The 16,315-nt window shown below is 41.0% G+C and overlaps 1 protein-coding gene across 3 annotated transcripts in view; it reads left to right on the forward strand.

Moving 5' to 3' along the window:
* ANLN (anillin, actin binding protein) overlaps positions 1-3,108 on the forward strand; it is a 54,925-nt gene extending 51,817 nt beyond the window's left edge. For all 3 annotated transcript variants that reach the window (XM_067746711.1, XM_067746713.1, XM_067746714.1), the window contains one exon: positions 1,760-3,108. In XM_067746711.1, the coding sequence (XP_067602812.1) occupies positions 1,760-1,883 (124 nt within the window). In that variant the 3' untranslated portion in view covers positions 1,884-3,108. The remainder of the gene's footprint in view (positions 1-1,759) is intronic.
* The last annotated feature ends 13,207 nt before the right edge of the window (positions 3,109-16,315 follow it).

Consider the following 16,315-nt stretch of genomic DNA (forward strand, 5'->3'; position numbering starts at 1 on the left):
TATCTTTTACTTGTTACATAAACCCTCCCAGACCTCGACCTTCTCCTGCGGTAGAAATAGTTATATCACATATTGCTCTAATTACTCTGTAGTTCGCTTGCATGCAGTTTTTCTTATTATAACATTATTGTAATTTGAGTGGACACTTTATCCAAGCATTTGAGAGAGGCCCATGCTCAGCTCAGTCTTGGCTGAGTTTTTAGCTTTGCTTGGTGGCTTCTTAAAACTTATTTCACTTTTTGATCATATATTTTGCAGAGTATATACATTTTACAGTTCTGCATTCTCCTTTGTATTATTTATCTGTTTCTCCCTAGGGCCTTTTTGACCTATGCCTTTTATCTAAATTTAATGTATATCATTTTTATCTCTACTAACCAACCTTGCTATCTTTCCCTCCTTCAATACAAAATATTTATCATCTGATAAATATTGCCTACTTTGAAATATAGATTATACATTTGAACTAGAAATGTTTCATCACATGGGGAGCCAGTATTATACAGTTGAACTTTGAAGTCAACAGATCTATGTTTAAATCCTGACTCAGTGACTCACCAAATGTGACCATGGCAAGTTACTTAACTTTGCTAGCCCTCTGAAATCTCCTGTGTCAGAGGAGAAGAATAAACTCCACAGAATGACAGTAGAGGTTAATGAGTAGACACACTTAGCATGGTGTCACGCACATGGAATGAGCTCAATGAATGGTCACTATCATTACTGTAAGTATTGTGTTCTCTCCATTGACCAATAGATGATCAACTCACTGCTTATTCACACTTATACCATTTCTAGTACCAATGGGGAGAAATTATAAAGATGGAGAATGAGTACAATACAACATACTTCTAACACCCAGCTGTCCTCTAGAAGAATGGTCTGGCTTGTGAATTAGGGAATTCCCCTTTCCCCCCATCCTCGCCTGCCACATCAACTGGATATTCAACTTGCAGCTAAATATGGATACAAAGAAGAGATTCTGATATGAACAAAGAGATCAGGATAGACAAAGTCTTAGGATCTTCAGATCATTTACTGTAAATACTGTGCTCTACTAATACAGTGGGACAAGAATAATGGGAGACAGTACAAAATAGTATCTATAAGGCCAGGTGAAGGTTCATGAGTCTGTGATTCCAGCTCTTGGGGACCCTGAGTCTGAGGGATCTGGGGGGGCTCCCATATTCAGGCCAGTGGTGTGCTTGCTCTTCTAGGAAGTGACCCATGCTCAGTGGCTGTCCTGCACCACCAAATTGCCCAGTCAGACCAACTATACACGATTAGTTACTGCCTTTGGTGTGAAACTCCATCATTTCCCAAATGTAATCAGTGTGAGTTATGGTTCAGCTAACCAACCTGCAGGATGTTTCTCTTTTGTTGTAATTGGAGAAGCACTTTACTATGGGTCTCTTGATTTAGCATCCATTAAAACAGGGGTCCCCAAGCCCCGGTCTGCGGCCTGTTAGGAACCAGACCGCACAGCACGAGGTGAGCGGCGGGTGACCGAGCGAAGCGCCCTCTGCCGCTCCCCATCGCTCGCATTACCGCCTGAACCACCCCCCTGCCGGCCGTGGAAAAATTGTCTTCCATGAAACCGGTCCCTGGTGCCAAAAAGATTGGGGACCGCTGCATTAAAAAGTGGTAAAGAGTTACTCCTTTTACTATTTAGGCTCCGCCCCCCCATCCCGCCCCAGCAAGAGTACTTGGAGATATGGAATGGGGGAAAGGATCCTGATCTTTTTGTTTGTTCATGTAGGAACTGGCTGTCTGCAGATACCAAGGAAGAGCGGGATCTCTGGATGCAAAAACTCAATCAAGTTCTTGTCGATATTCGCCTCTGGCAACCTGATGCTTGCTATAAACCTATTGGAAAGCCTTAAACTGTGGGACATTTCCAAGTCATATAGAGGTTTTCTGACTTAGGTCATAAATGTTTCCTAAGAGCATCAGTTTTGCTGGTTGCATTTTATGCTTTAAATACAAAAGGGTATGTGCCAATATTCATTCACTACATATTATGCAGTATTTATATCTTTTGTATGCAAAACTTCACCCGATTTATCTTCTGTTATTCATAAATGATTGGAAGAAAAAATGTATTATAGTTGATTTTGCCAAATTTTAATTTAAAAGCCCCATTTTCCTAGAAATCTAATTATTCAATTATTCATGTTAAAATATTTTTTTTTAAGTAAGGAATTTTGAGTTGTCTTCCTGGAGCTGTGGGTCTCAAAGTAGAAAGGTCTTCCAGGGTTGGAGACAGAAACCTCACACTTGATCATTCTTTCTCTAGCCTCAGTACTTTTTTCTAAAGGTTGTGGTCATTTATTGATCATGATATATCTTGTTACTAGAGTACTGAAAAAAAAATCTAAGGCACCTTGCAGAAACATTTTTAGTAATGGAGGTAAGAACTTTTTCAAAATAGCAAATGTTTATTAGTCTGAAGCTTAAGGCTGCCTTCAAATAAGAGATGTGGGCATAGGGGATATTATTGTGTGAGATTTGGGGGTTAAATGTTTTATTTAGAAGACTTAATAATCACATGGTTTACATTTACTCAGTTACTATAAATGCTGTGTGGTGCACATTTTCATGGAATACAGGCTTTTAAAAATAACTATTTTTGCTCTATAGCTTACAGACTCCTCAGATATACTTGTCAAATTAGTTCTTTCTGTTCCTGTAACAAGAACAAATGTAAATTGAAGAATCTTTATATAAGAAAAGTAAACGTTACCAAGCTACTATGACTAATACTTTGCTTGCCTAAGTTCTTGTCTTTTTTCTTTTTCACATCAGTGTATGACAGTGTCTAGACACCCATTATGAAAATCACTTGAGAAACTGTTAAGTCATGTATTACCTTTAAAAGCCTAATGCCTTTTTTTAATTATAAAATATTGTAAATGTAAAGCATGGTCTCAACTTTAAATACACTATCACTTTCTTTGAATTGTTAGTTATTGATGGCCTCATTTATAAACACTAAATTCTGTCACCTCCTGTCATTTTATTTTTTATTCATTTAAATGTGTTTTTTCTTACATGTATTATAAAAATATATTTTATGCTCTCCTACCTAAATAAATACTTGCAAATGGCTTAAGGAGTCAGCTATTTAATAAATATTATTAAAATGTGCCGTGCAGCTGTCCTGCATCGTAGGCTGCAGGCTTCTTGAGGGGATTGTACTGACTTGGTGAGGGTATTTCATTCATCTTTTTACCTCTAGCCCAGTGCTCAGCCCATTGTGTGTTCTTAGAGTCACTGTTGAATCAGGAGGTGGATGAAGGGTCCATTTCTGAGGCATTTCAATAGAATATGGTACTCGGACGCACATTCGAGAAGATGGAGGATGATTCCCAAGTGCTTAGCAGAGACTGAGTAGATAAGTAACATCACCAGCCAAAACAGGGTATAGGTTTGGTAGGATTGATGACAGGGCCCCTTTTATTTGTAGATTTGTTTTTATTTTTTTAATTTCTTTTTTAATAAATAAATTTATTTATTTGTGGCTGCGTTGTTGTGCGTAGGTTTTCTCTAGTTGCGGTGAGTGGGAGCTACTCTTTGTTGCGGTGCATGGTCTTCTCGTTGTGGTGGCTTCTCTTGTTGCGGAGCACGGGCTCTAGGCGCATGGGCTTCAGTAGTTGTAGCGCGCGGGTTTCAGTAGTTGTGGCTCGCGGGCTCTAGAGCGCAGGCTCAGTAGTTGTGGCGCACGGGCTTAGTTGCCCCGCGGCTTGTGGGATCTTCCTGGACCAGGGCTCGAACCCGTGTGCCCTGAATTGGCAGGCGGATTCTTAACCACTGCATCACCAGGGAAGCCCTTGTGTTTATTTTTGAATAGGCATTATATGTCATTATACAAAATTCAAAAGACACAAAGAAGTTAAGGTGAAAAGTATGTCTTTTCCTCTTGTCACAGCCACTTTTGCCAATTTTGCCGTGTCCTGCTAGAGAGATTCTGTGCATATTACAGCAACATATTTCTATTCTTTTGTTCAGTAAATATATTTCACACATACTCGTTGTTGTAAGTGAAAGAAAAAGGCATAACAGTATTCCTTAGCAAACATTATATCTTAGTATATGTATAGAGGGTATATAAAGTTCAGTTTTAGAAGAAATTTAAGGTGATTGTGGAACATACGTTAGAAATACCTCATAAAAGGGAGCCCTCTTGCACTGTTGGTGGGAATGTAAATTGATACAGCCACTATGGAGGACAGTATGGAGGTTCCTTAAAAAGTAAAACTAGAACTACCATATGACCCAGCAATCCCACTACTGGGCATATACCCTGAGAAAACCGTAATTCAAAAAGACACATGCGCCCCAATGTTCATTGCAGCACTAGTTACAATAGCCAGGTCACAGAAGCAACCTAAATGTCCATTAACAGGAATGGATAAAGAAGATGTGGTACATATATACAATGGAATATTAGCCATAAAAAGGAATGAAATTATGCCATTTGCAGAGACATGGATGGACCTAGAGATTGTCATACAGAGTGAAGTAAGTCAGAGAAAAACAAATATATAATGTTGCTTATGTGTGGAATCTAGAAAAATGATACAGATGCACTTATTTGCAAAGCAGAAATAGAGACACAGGTGTAGAGAACAAACGTATGGCTACCAAGGGGGGAAGGGGGAGTGGGATGAGTTGGGAGATTGGGATTGACATATATACACTACTATGTATAATATAGATAGCTAATGAGAATCTACTGTATATCAGGGGGAACTCTACTCAGTGCTCTGTGGTGACCTAAATGGGAAGGAAATCCAAAAAAGAGGGGATATATGTATACATATAGCTGATTCACTTTGCTGTACAGCAGAAACTAATGCAACATTGTAAAGCAACTATACTCCAATAAAAATTAATTTTAAAAAAAAGAAAGAAATACTTCATAAACCGTGGGAAATACTGCTCTGAAAATTTCAGTGTTATGTGCCTAGGGGGATTGTTGAAACTGTTAGAGTCGATAAGATCATCCAGGGAGTATGATGGTGGAAAGAGAAGCAAGAGCAAAAAGAACATGATCTTTAGGGGAAAAGTGAAAAAGGAGTAGCTGATGATTATCTTCTATGAAAGAAATACAAGAGTGCTGTCTGCCGAGACCAAAAAAGGCTCTTAAGATTTGACCACAAAATCAAAAAGTGGGTTAAAGAAAACAACTGAAATTCGAAATGGTCAATTCAATAAAATGGTTCAGATGAAAAATCAGGTTACACAGAGGAAAAGAATGACAGATTTGACTGCATAAAAAATTTCCTGGGCTTACCTGGTGGTGCAGTGGTTGAGAGTCCGCCTGCCGATGCAGGAGACACGGGTTCGTGCCCCGGTCCGGGAAGATCCCACATGCCGCGGAGCGGCTGGGCCCGTGAGCCATGGCCGCTGAGCCTGCGCGTCCGGAGCCTGTGCTCCGCAACGGGAGAGGCCACAAGAGTGAGAGGCCCGCGTACCGCAAGAAAAAAAAAAAAAAATTTCCTTCCTGACAAATTTAAACAAAGTTTAAGCAAAGTTAAAATATAAGCCCCAGACTAGGAGAAAATATTCACAACAGGTTTAATAATCAAAGAATTAATACACAAAATATATAAAGAGCTCCTTTGGCTGGCTATCATCGTTTAAGCATTTACTATGTACCAGATTATATTCTTGGTGTTTTGCATGCGTTATCTCATAATCTTCACATGACCTTATGGTATGGGCATTCAATGAGGAAACTAGAACTTAGGTAACTTTTCTAAGGCAATATGCCTGTTAGCAAGTGGCAAATCAGCATTTGAACCTAGAATCTACATACTTTATCATTATAGTATGATGTTTCTCAAATTACTAAGAGTAAGAAAATTTAACCTAAGAAAGAGGGGCAAATAATACTAGTAGAAAATGCACACACACACACACACACACACACACACGCAGATCCGAAGAACCAACAAATGAAAAATGATATTAATAAACAAAAATACGAATTTAAAAGGCAGTGGGTTATTGGCCCTTGAATTGTTGGAACTAGTCAGTGTTGCTGAGAAACCCATACCCTTGGTGAGAATAGAAACTGCTACAGCCTTCTTGGATGGTAACTTGGTAACCTCCAGTAATCTCTGAGCTAATACACAGTATCAGACTGTCGCATCAGACTTGCATGCGTCAGAGGTTTTATCCATATAGAGCTTTACTCATAATTTCAAGAACACAAGTGATCAAGGCACTGGCTAAGCAGGAAGTCTACAAAATCCTGCATACCTCCTGGGTCTTTCATTCCTACTTGGGACAAGTAATAGATAAGATCTCACATGACGTTTGTGGGACATCTCACACAGCAGGGAGCCTGGAGGTACGGCAACGTTACCATTTTGTACCCTATATAGTTATACAGCTTGTGTGACTTTCTCAGGAGCCTTGCCTCACGAATCCATAAATTCTAACTTTATTTACCATAAACAATTCTTCACCAGCCATATCCTACTAAGAGCATTCCATAGATAAGAGATCTCCTAGCAAATATCATTAGTCTATTAGGCAGGAGGTCAAGTTTTCAGCACATTTACAAGGAGTTTATGTGTCACCTGCCTTCCTTCCTCAGAACAAAAGGCCAGGTACTTTAACTCCTTCTTCCCCACTCTCCTCAGATGAACTTTGAGGTGAGCAAAGTTACATAGAAGGCTGACCATTATGATACTGTTTTTAAGGGGAAAAATAGAGATAACCTGAAAGTCCATCAACAGGAAAGAAAATTGGAAGTAATCTCAAGCCCATTAATAGGAAATCATGGCGCACCCTTTCTACAACACACCATGCAATGTTAAAGAACAGGGATCCATATATGTATAACTTTTCAGAACAACTCATGGGAAAGAGGGATATGCCGTGCAACATGAAACTATATACGTAACAGACCTGTGTGTAAATACCTAGATGAAAGTGTGGAAGGAGCCACACCAAATTTTATATGGGAAAGTGTAATGGAAAGGTTGGGAGTAGTACTGGGTGGAGAAATGCTTTGACTTTTGACTCTATTTCTAGAATATTTGATATGTTTACGATGAAAATATTTTCATTTTGCTTGTGTTTGTGCACTTATGAACACTTTAACATTTAAAATTGGAATGAAACTTTGAGTGAGTGGTAGACTGAATAGAGACTACAGGTTGTTGGATTGAGACGGGAAAGGCGCAATGGGACAATAGTTCGGTGGGGAAATATTGAGGCAGGATATTTGTTACTGCTCTGATGGGGAAGAGCCAAAGGTGAGGAAGGCCCCGAGGATAGTGGTAAAAAGGAATATAAGAGATGGGGGAGGAGGAATTTGTGGAGCAGGGTGAAGGGTGATAGGACCCAGATGATAGGTGCAGTTTAGACCCCATCCCAGTCAGCACGTTCGTGGGAACTTTGTGAACAAGTATGGTAGAATTGGGGCACCCAAACTATGCAATCATGGAGGACTGGACAGCGATCTGTAGGTTTTACTCCTTATTCATGAAATATGCTGGCTACTGGGAGCCTTGTAGAGGCTGGGGCAACTGCAATGTGGAAAATTGCACAACGGTTTCAAATATGAAGTCAGAGCGTGACCAGCTATAGCAGAGAAGGAGACTCTGCACAGGCCTCTATGGTAGTAATCCCTAAACCCTAACCGTTTATACCCTAAAAAGAGTCTGAACCCTAAAAGACTGTATGACCCCCTCCCATTTGCAGGGACCACCAGCAGGCCCTGCCACTACTTCTAACTCCTTTGTTTTTGTTGAAAGCAGAGATATGAGAGCCACCTGACTTGCAAAAGGATTTGTTATTCTGCCTTGAGAGTCCAAGAAAGCTGCTATTTGAATTGTCCCTTTTCTGTTAGTTTGGGAGGTTTTTACGTACCAGGAAAATGACATGGACCCTACTGACACAGTGTGTCTTGTTACAGCTGCTCGAGGGTTGAAGTCCGGGTCCCCAGTTGACCTTTGCATGGATGGTGGTGGGGCCATGTTTTTTTCTGTGGTGTTTGGCTGGGATAGGGTGGTTATTGTCTAAAAGTTTTCTGTCTCGCTAGCCTGCCTCTTTTCTAGTACTTCAGCCAGAAGGAGCTTTTCTTGTTGCCATTGGCCTCTCTGGGTTGCCAGCTTCTCTAGCATCCAGTCCAGAATATATCACACAAAAACCAGAGAACTCACCATCGTGTTGTTCCTTGGGTCTCAAGTTCTCTAGATGGGCTACCTTTTTCTTTCCACCCTTCAGGTCTTCTGGTGTTTGTTTTATATATAATGCCCAGGGCTTTGACTGTACTTAGAAGGAGGAATAGGGAGAAATGCATCTATTGCATCTTGGTCCCACTGATGCAGTTTCTTGTTTTTTTTTTTTTGCAGTATGCGGGCCTCTCACTGTTGTGGCCTCTCCCGTTGCGGAGCACAGGCTCCGGACACGCAGGCTCAGCGGCCATGGCTCACGGGCCTAGCTGCTCCGCGGCATGTGGGATTGTCCCAGACCAGGGCACGAACCCATGTCCCCTGCATCGGCAGGCGGACTCTCAACCACTGCGCCACCAGGGAAGCCCCCACTGATGCAGTTTTAACAGTCTGTAATTTCCAGAGTTCTCAAGCACATCTTGTGAAATTTAATTATGTTAATTTAAACGATCCTCTCTATTATGGAAAAAATTTTTTCTTTAATTATTTCTATCAAGTGCCCAAAACTGATGAGTTTTTTAAATTGCTTAGGCAATTTTGATAGATTCAACTGACTTTGAGTATCTTTCCATGTGTTTATTGGTCCCATGTATTGCTTCATTTGTGAATTCCATATTTTCGTCATTTGTCCACATTTCAGTTGCCCTTATTATTTGATTTGTAAGCTTATATGTTAGGGAGATTAACGTTCATTTGTACGTGGCTGCATCTACACTCAGTTCCTTCACTAGCTGCGTATTCTTCAGCTGCAGGTTGAATATGGTACCTTCAGCCACACGGTACCTACCACATAATCTATTGGGAACATTAAATAAGACAATAACTATTAAGGCCTCAGACCAGTAAAAAGGCCAAGAGTAAATTCCTGAGAAGTGGTAGTGATTGTTTACTGTGGAATTAGATGCCCAAGAAAGTCTGGACAGAGGCAGATATAAATCTGATTGGGCCAGCTGTCTTCCCAACACCAAGATTTCTATTCTTGCCATCTGAAGTTAGAGGTTGCTGGGAATTTAAAAGTGTCTAGAAATCCCCTTGGCAATGAATAGCACTTTACGGCATTTATTGAAGTTTTGTCACAGAGAAAATAACAGTAATGATATGATTTTAGAATTGCCTCTACTCAATATAACATCTTTTTCTTGTTTTCAAGACTTCCTTGAGAAGTAAAAACAACTTTCACTTCTATAAAAGTGGAAAGTGGACTTAATCTGCTTTCTTCCAAAAGTTAGATTTTTACGTGAGTGAAGTCATTTAAAAAAATATGTACTTCCCAAAATTCAGAGGTTTGGGTGTAGTATACAATGTTTAACGAAATGGGAGACTCCAGGCCAGAAAGATGAAGACTTAGAGGGTATAGAAAATTTATTCTTATGAGAATACTGTAGATGCTTCGTATTACCTATTATTTTGCTCAGTTCTTAGAAATGTTATGTGCCCCTTGGGACTGATAAACAAGGTCCAGTTTGTTTGACTCCACTTCCCGCAGTGCATTTGAAATAAGCATTGTAGGGAGAGCATCTTCCCATCTTTTGGTTACAGATTGTTGTGGAAATTTTTAATGTAATCTTAAAATAATATGAAGCCCCAAACAATGTATTCTAAATCAAAGCCAATATTGAAGTTGATGAGAAAGTGTTACCATAGCTTTAATCATGGCAGTCAAACGAAAACATTTAGAAATTCAGGAAATCTTATATAAGAAATCTTCTGAGAATAAAAACCAAAGAAAAAACACAAACTGATCAAATCATTTATCCGCTTTTTGGCTAGTATGTTGAGAAGGGAATAGCATAATGGAAGAACACACCTTGGCACAGAACACCAGGCTAGGGAAGAAAAGAAAGACGTGGGATATACGTTCCTTTTCTACAACCTAATTCTATGCTTAATTTTTTTCAAACTACTTCATTACTCTGAGCCTCTGGCTTCCTGATTAGTAAAATGAAAACAAAACTCTGAACGTATTGTGATATGAAAATTCTTTATGAAGCTTGGCCTGGGGTGTACAGCTGTGAGTCCCAGTGGAAAGTTATTGCTCCTTAAGTGAGATGATCACACTGAACATGGTGTGTGGTACACAGTTGGTGCTCAATAAATGTTTGCCAAATGAATGTGCATTAAACCAATTAAAATCTATTGCTAATTTGCATATAATCTGGCATAAATAACACTCATGTATCTTGCCTATAATATTAGCAGGTAGCACCAGGAGATCTCTAAGGGTCTTTACATAGAATTCTAGTGTGCCAAGTTTAAAAAATGTATTTTAGCAGTGGCCTAGAGTTCCTTTGGGGTAGCAAAGGAACTCTTGCTACCCCAAAGGAACTCCTTGTTTTGGAAAATGCCTTGAAAGTTGTGGCGGAGACTGTAGTGACCCCGTCTTTCTGTAGTGATAGAGCTCAAAGCATGGCATGTAGCTGCTCAGAATAAAGACTACATTTCACAGCCTCCCCTGCAGGTCATAGTGACCATGGGACTGAGTTCTGGCAAATGGGATATAAGCACAAAGTTTGTAGTGCAAAGTTTGTAGTAGCTTTTGGGAAACTTCCTTTGGAGACACTTGGCCTGTGCCCTTTGCACTTCTCTGTTCCATCCTTCCTCCAGTTGCCAGCTGGAGGAAGAGAGCCAGGCCCTAGGGTGTAGAGCCACTTGGGAGCAGAAAGGTGCTCCATTTGTTTGTGCCAGTGGCAACTATTGTTACGATCTGAACTTCGTATCTTGTTGAGGCTTGGGATACATTTTTTCTTGGGACTCCACAGCCTTCTCTTGAGGTTTCCTCTTGAAATCTGCCTTCTGTCATTCCTCCTACCCACTCACTCTTGGCAGGCAGTTTTCCACGGTTCTGTTGTGTTTCTGCACAACTTGCACTTATCTTGCAAATTTGTTCTAGACTATCTTTTCACGGATGTAGAAAGGTTTTGGAAGATGAAGTCTCAGCCTCTGGAGCAAAGAACAGGTTTGCTTACAACCTTGGAAGCTAGAGATAGTCTTTCTAGAGAGCAAAAGGCAGACATACTGCTCATTATAAAAGATGCAGTTTTCCTAAACACAGAGTATTTCAACCCAGAGTATGTGCAGGTGTCATCTGGTCTTCGTTGCATTGTCCTATGGGAATTGAGGTTTGGCGAACCCGCACAAATGCTGATACTCTGATTACTGTTGTTGCTGTAATACAGTCCTTTGTCCCTAACCCAGGACTGTCTTCTGTCAGCACACATGAAACTGTGGCCGGCTAAATGGTTAGCCTGCAAGTAAGATAAAAATCTCAGACCCTTTGCCTACCTGAGTTTGTCTGATCTGCCTCATGTTTCTAAGTCCCAACCTGGGGTAAATATGGAGATGCAAGAAAAAATAAAATCCCAGGTTGTAAGAAGCAATGCTCATCGAGGACTGATTGAAAGACGAGCATTTTTAATGTTACCCTTGGAACATGCACTTTCAGCTCAGGCACTTATTCTAAATTGTGTTTCCATTTTTTTGCCATCCGCCTATTTTGATGGACATGATAAGAAAGAGCAATGGGAAAATTTACTGTTGTATACATCTTTGGGATAGTTTCAGGTACACCGACTACAACATTATGCAGTGTCCTTTTTATGAGGACCTACGGGAAAAATTTGTCTCAGGTATTAGGAAAAGCTGCGTTTCTGTTGAACAGCTGTGGTGTGTTTGTCCTATGGACACTATAAATCTTGTAACTGACTGTGTATCTCAGCATCTTGGAAGAATGAAGCCAAATCTGTGGTCTAGTTCTTGGAATTAATTGAGGCCAGACAGTATGCATTTGAGATATTAAGTTTACCCCAGGTTGTTTTCTTCAATCCGTTTCCTCATTTATTTATTCTTCTGTTTTTACAATATGCCTATTTTTCCATTTTTATTTTAACCAAACCTTAAGGGTCTGATATTTCTACAAAGTTTATTATAAGACCAGCACTTCCTGCCTCCCCCGTCCCCGGCCCCGTGGCTCCTGAATCCTGTCTCTTCCTCTCCCACAGTTAAAGTCCTAGTTTTGTTGAAGCATCTGAGAATGATGCTGGGAGGTACATTCATGAGAGCTAACTGGTCTAATGTCATTAGTCTACCATCATACTTCACTGATAATTTGGCCAGTTCTAGAATTCTAGTCTAGAAATAGTTTTTCCTTAGATTGTGAGGACTTTGGTCCATTGGTTTCTAGGTTCCAGCATTTCAGCTGTGAAGTCCAAAGCCATTCTGATTTTGATCCTTTGATGTGACTTGTTTTTTCTCTCTGGAAGCTTTGTTGGGTTTTCTTTCTGTTCTGAGTGTTCTGAAATTTCAGGAAAATAATGGGCATTTCTGGGGTCTTTTTCCATCCACTGTGTTGGGCTTTTGTAATGTGAGAACTCACGTCCTTCAAATGAAGGTCATTTTTCTTTTCTTGTCTTTTTATTTTTATTTTACACTGGAGTATGGTTGATTAACAATGTTGTGTTAGTTTCAGGTGTACAGAAAAGTGATTCAGTTCTACATATACATGCATCTATTCTTTTTCAAATTCTTTTCCCATTTATGTTATTACAGAGCATTGATCAGAGTTCCCTGTGCTATACAGTAGGTCCTTTTTGTTTACCTATTTTAAATATAGCAGTGTGTACATGTCAATCCCGGACTCCCTAGCTATCCCTCCCCCCCACCCCCCCCACCCCCCATCTCCCACCCCCCACCCCCCCACCCCCCCACTGAAGGGCATTTTTCTCTGTTTCTTCAATAATCTCCTCTCTTGCATTCTCTGAGGACTTACTTGGTAATCCAGGATCATTTCCCTTCTTTAAGATTGGCTGATTAGTAACCTTAATTGCACATGTAAGTCCCTTTACAGTAGTACTAAGATTAGTGTTTGCATAACTGGAGGGTGGGGATCTTGTGGGGACATTTTTAGAAGTCTGTTCATGACACTCCTCAACTGTATATTGCAGCGCTCCTGTTTCCTGAATTTTTTTTTTTAAATAACATTCTGTTCTTGGGACCTGTGGAAAATATCTTCTCTTCCTTTGAAGATCTTAGTGAAATTATTTTCTTTTAAGTCTCCCCCTGCCCCTCCCCTCATATTTTCTCTTTCCTCTAAGTTTCTTTCTTCTGTTTATTAGTTTGGGGCTTTCTTTCTTTACGTTAGAAGCTTTCCCCAAGTGTTCAATTTCAGTCCGTGGCTCTCTGTCCATGTTTACGAATGAGGGACTAAATGCTGACTGCAGACTCTGTATGTGGCAGACTCCACTTAAGTATCGTGGGGTGGCACATTTCACTGTGGGTCTATAGTGTCAGTATATGTGGGATTATTTTCTATGACCAGAGAAGAATGTCCCAGTCCTTGGTGGAGGACCCGGCTGCCAGTGAGGGAGGAGCCTGGGAGCAGCTCCAGATTCAACGGACAGCCTTCCCAAAGCCTCCTGTTTCCAGTGTGGTACCTCAAACCTCCATCTGGGGCAGAGTCTCTCCGGCTCACCATTTTCTCAGAATAAACGTACACCATTTTGCTGAGGTTGGGGAAGCGATCTACTGCTTCTTAACAGATTTTTTCCAGCCACCGTCCTGTTTTTGACTCTGATTTTACCCTCGATTTCAGAGGGTACCTGGTGCTGCTTGTTTCTGAGATTTTGTGAAATTCTGCAAGGCAGTGCTGGTGGTTTCTGGGCTTCCCCTCCTCTGGTTTGGCTCTTGGCTCTCTTGAGTTGACCAAGCCAGATGCTTTTTACCACTTTCCACATGCTGTTGCTGCTGTTTCCTCTCCACTGACTTTGTGTAAATTATGAGTCTCTTTAACAGAACTCCATTGCTGGCTTTTTGTGGGCCTCCATGAGAGAGCCAAGGTAAACACATCTGTCCAATGCACCATCATTACTCAGAAACTCCATACATTAGATGTAGGATTTTATTTTTAATGGAAAAGACTTAAATCCTTTTTGGAATGTGTTGAGGAAAAAAGATCAATTCACTAAATTAATATTGCGTCTGGGAGTCTGGGATGTTAGCTTCTGAAATGAATTTTCTCATTTGTAAACAACCTGAAAGGTTTGCTATAAAGATAAAATGTGATAATATTCGAGAGTACTTAGGACAGTACTTGACATGTAGTCGACATACAATATATGCTTGTTGAATAAAGGAATCAAATGCATTCACGCGAAACCAAAAGAAAATATATACCTATATTGGGGTGGGGGGGGTAGATATGGTGAGCCAGGGCTGGTTATAGACATGTGGTGCCCAAAGTAGGGTAGCAATATGGAACTCCCCCAAACCAATGGACTTCCCATATTTGTTCAACATTTATTTAGTTGGTGGTTGAAGGGAAGAAATGAATTTTCTCTTTAAAAAATTGTATATCTCTTTCGAATTAAGGGCTTGTTATTTAGAATAAATGTAGCATTATATTTTAACTTTCTTAGAAATGTCTTTTTTGGGGCTTCCCTGGTGGTGCAGTGATTAAGAATCCGCCTGCCAATTCAGAGGACACAGGTTCGAGCCCTGGTCCGGGAAGATCCCACATGCCGTGGAGCAACTAAGCCCGTGTGCCAAACTACTGAAGCCCGCGCGCCTAGAGCCCATGCTCCGCAACAAAAGAAGCCACCAGGATGAAAAGCCTGCACACCGCAACAAAGAGTAGCCCCCGCTCTCTGCAGCTAGAGAAAGCCCACGTGCAGCAATGGAGACCCAACACAGACAAAAATAAATAAATAAAAATTAAAAAAAAAAAAGGAAATGTCTTTCTTTTCCCCACGCCATGTGGCATGTGGGATCTTAGTACCCCAATCAGGGATTGAACCTGTGCTCCCTGCAGTAGAAGCATGGAGTCTTAACCACTGGACCCCCAGGGAAGTCCCAGAAATGTCTTTTATTTCACAATTCTTCCATAGCATTATTCATGTTCACTAATGATAAGGGAGAACGAATGAATGTAGTTGTAAAGTTTTATTAAAATATGTTTAAAGCCTTTTTATGACTTTCACAATGGCAAACGTTTTTCATTTTTTTGGTAGATGTTGTATTCATTCCGTTTTATTTTTTCCTGAACCAGACAATGTTTTGGGAGGCCTCTTAGAGGGTTAAGACACATACAGTAAAGCAGAACCCTCATTCTTTGTTGACTGCACCAGGTCAAAACTCACCAGGTGCCAGAGCTTAGGTTGACTTTGTCCTCATTGTAGGACGGTCAGCCTATCCACGTTCCATCACTGATGGAGAGGCTGAAACAGCACCAAGCAGTTGGCCTATGGGAGGATGGCTTTTCAAATGCCCACTTGTACTTTGGGGAATTGGTGAGAGCAGGACCCATTAGTTTCCCAATAAAGCAAGAAATTACATGTGGAAATCTGAGCTAACTGGCACAACATTTCCTCCTATTCCAGTGATGTCTTGGTGCCCATCATGGGGTGGCACCATGGGTAGCTGCCAGCCTGGCTTCCCCTTGATCTATTTCTGCCCTCAGCCTCTGCGTTTTTTACTTTTCCCCACTGGTGCCCAGCGTCCTGATAATCTCTCTCCTGCACTCCACGAAATAGCTGTCAGTGACTTCATTCACATTCAGGTATAAGCGTTTCATAGCACCATAAAGACCTTTATTTCTCGTGACATTTGGAACTTTAGTAAAGTACCGTACTTACAGCTATACAGTTGGCATTTGTAGGGTGGATTTTTAGTTATCAGCCCAAAGAAGAGCATTGGTCAGAGTGACTATTTCCCATTGTCATTGAAATGCACACTGTAGACCCTCTCTCCCCACTCTCTGGCCCTGCATCACTTCTCTAAGTGATGCCATTTGCTCAGGAAACACCTTGGACCACGTGAAGGTAAGCTCCAGGGTATATTTTCCATTTAACACTGTGAATCACCTTTGATCACTTTCTAACTCCTTATTCTGCCCTGCAGCCAACCTTCCAAACACTGTTTTTGCTACTTTTTTTTTTTTTTGCAGTACGCGACCCTCTCACTGTTGCGGCCTCTCCTGTTGCGGAGCACAGGCTCTGGACGCGCAGGCTCAGCGGACATGGCTCATGGGCCAGCCGCTCCGTGGCATGTGGGATCTTCCCGGACTGGGGCACGAACCCGTGTCCCCTGCATCGGCAGGCGGACTCTCAACCACTGCGCCACCAGGGAAGCCC

Source organism: Pseudorca crassidens, chromosome 8 (assembly GCF_039906515.1).
Source record: "Pseudorca crassidens isolate mPseCra1 chromosome 8, mPseCra1.hap1, whole genome shotgun sequence".
NCBI lineage: Eukaryota > Metazoa > Chordata > Mammalia > Artiodactyla > Delphinidae > Pseudorca > Pseudorca crassidens.